At 38.0% G+C, this 2,712-nt stretch overlaps 1 protein-coding gene across 1 annotated transcript; it reads left to right on the top strand.

Moving 5' to 3' along the window:
- The first annotated feature begins 668 nt into the window (after window positions 1-668).
- Window positions 669-1,457, top strand: LOC141618400 (secreted RxLR effector protein 161-like). Its single transcript, XM_074435497.1, has one exon. The coding sequence runs from the start codon at window positions 669-671 to the stop codon at window positions 1,455-1,457; it is 789 nt and encodes a 262-aa protein (XP_074291598.1).
- The last annotated feature ends 1,255 nt before the right edge of the window (window positions 1,458-2,712 follow it).

The raw sequence follows: 2,712 nt of genomic DNA, 5'->3' as shown, positions 1-2,712 counted from the left end.
GGTGTAAAGCCTCTCCAATGCAAAAGGATCTTTAAAGTAAAGAATGGCATAGAAGGGCATGATGATGTCTACAGAGCAAGGTTAGTGGCGAAAGGTTTCACCCAAATTCATGGTTTACACTATGATGAAACTTTTGCCCCCCGTAGCCATGCTTAGATCTATTTGGATATGTTAGATCGCCGCATTTCATGATTATGAAATATGGCAAATGGATGTCAAAAACCGCCTTCCTAAATGGGTATTTAGAGTAGGAAGTCTATATGACTCCACCAGAGGGTTTTGTAAATCCGAAAAATCCTAACAAGGTATGCAAGCTTAAGCGATCCATCTATGGTCTTAAGCCACCATCAAGAAGTTGGAATCATCATTTTAACAATGTCATAAAAGAGAATGGTTTCACTCGATGTGTCGAGGAACCTTGCTTATAGATGAAATTCAGTGGGAGCAGTGTCGTCTTCCTTATCTTATATGTGGACGACATACTACTCATTGGAAATGATATACCTACGCTTACCTCTGTCAAGGGGTGGTTGGGGAATCACATCCATATGAAAGATTTAGGAGAAGCACAATGTATATTAGGTATCCGAATCTATAGAGAAAGATCTAAAAGGATATTGGCATTAAGTCAAGAAGTTTATGTTGATAAGATTCTTCAACGTTTCGGCATGGAAAATTCCAATAGGGGTTTTATTCCAATGGGCAGTGGAATTATCTTGAGCAAGTCTCAGTCACCCAGTGAACTTGAAGATGTGGAACGCATGAAATTGATCCCTTATGCTTCTGCTGTTAGATCAATCATGCATGCCATGATATTCACTCGTCCTAATGTTTCATATGCCTTGAGTATGACAAGTAGATATCAAGCCAATCCAGGTTATAGTCACTGGGTAGCCGTCAAGAATATCCTTAAGTACATGATAAGGACTAAGGATTTATTCTTGGTTTTTGGAGGTGAGACCGAGCTTAGTGTGAAAGGTTACACTGACTCGAGCTTCCAAACAGACATGGATGACTTAAAATCCCAAGTTGGCTTCGTTTTCATGATCAATGGTGGTGCCGTTAGCTGGAGAAGCTTCAAAGAACCAGTAGTTGCGGATTCTACAACGGAGGCTGAGTACATTGCAACATCTGAAGCTACCAAAGAAGCTGTATGGATGAGGCAATTCTTAGAAGGACTAAGGGTAGTTCCTTCCGCCAAAGATCCAATCACACTTTATTGTGACAGCATATCGGCCATCGTGCAAGCTAAAGAGCCCAAGTCTAGCAACAAGTCTAGACATGTACACAGAAAAATTCATATGATTAGGGATTACATTGAAAAGAAGGAAATAGAGATTTGTAGTGTTCGGACAGAAGATAATATTGCTGATCCTTTAACCAAGACTTTATCGCAGGCGGTGCATGACCATCATGTAGTTTCCATGGGTCTTACGCATATGCCTAATTTGTATTAGATTATGAGATATGAAGTAATAATATTGTATTGATTGTTCATATAAGATAATCACATTTATCGTTTGAGTTTTAAACTCTTTTATTCATTACTTTGTTTTATCCAAATAGGTTGTTGAGACAATTTTGAACCCTATTAAACTGAACTGGATTAACATAGTAATCACCTCTAGTTACTTGTACGAGGTGACGTCTCTAAGTGACTAGAATGTGAGTCGATTGATGGCAAGTTCAAGTGCCATAGGGTCATGAGAGATGACTAGACGATCACATAGGCAGACTGTGAGGGACACCCTGTCGGGCAGTGACCGCTTATAGAGTTCTGGTAATTCATATAGCCTGATCGTGGCAAGAGCTACTATAATATTCTTTTAAGTCAATTCTTTGACTAAAGACTGTTCGCCCAAGTTGGCACAGTTTCTGAGTGATTAGGTTATGCTCTACGACTTTCGTAAATGAGGTCAAATGGGCATCTCTCGGGTCATGATGAGCTATGGCTAAACAAAGGGAATATTGCGATAGGAATTGTCCACCCCCTTGTCAGGGTTATTTAAAAATCTCAGGGCCACTCGAGGAGTAGTGAACTGAAAATGCGTGGCCACGCTCGAAAGGTATTTGGTAGATAGTTCCGGTCAGACAGTTACTCTCTAGACCGAGGAAACCACTCTTGATATGATCACTTTCAAGAACGACCTGCAAGACACCTTGCATTGAGTGGGAGATAAGAATAGGAAAAGAGAATTGGTGACGCACACTTGTCTCGGACAAGTGGGAGATTGTTGGAGTATGTGTCCTCAACAATAGTGCGATCATATTATTGAAACTCATAATAAGAATACGTAAAGGGATGATTCTTTTTATAAGTCAATTGGTCAACATTAATCGGTAATGATTGGCTGACTAGAGTTTGACATTACTGTCGTTTATACGGTGGTGGTCAGTTGATCCCTAAAGGTCACACTTGAGTGACGATGTTCTTAATAGATAAAATTAATTAATTGTATAATGATAAAGATTAATTAATTCCTTAAAATGGAATAATTCACGAATGTGAGTAAGAATATGAATCTTGTTGTATTCGATTAAATAAGATTCATTTTAGTAATTAAGATGTTATATTACTAAAATATATTGTTTATGAAACAATTAAAATAAGAATGAACGGTTAATTATAATTGCAATATGTTTTAGATTATATTAACATGGACCATTTTATTTACTTGTAATTGTGAATTACTAGTCAATTGTTGTATGTAA

This window comes from Silene latifolia, chromosome X (genome assembly GCF_048544455.1).
Source record: "Silene latifolia isolate original U9 population chromosome X, ASM4854445v1, whole genome shotgun sequence".
NCBI classification, from domain to species: Eukaryota; Viridiplantae; Streptophyta; class Magnoliopsida; order Caryophyllales; family Caryophyllaceae; genus Silene; species Silene latifolia.
The sequence above is the reverse complement of the archived record's forward strand: the minus strand, read 5'-3'. Positions and strand labels throughout refer to the sequence as shown.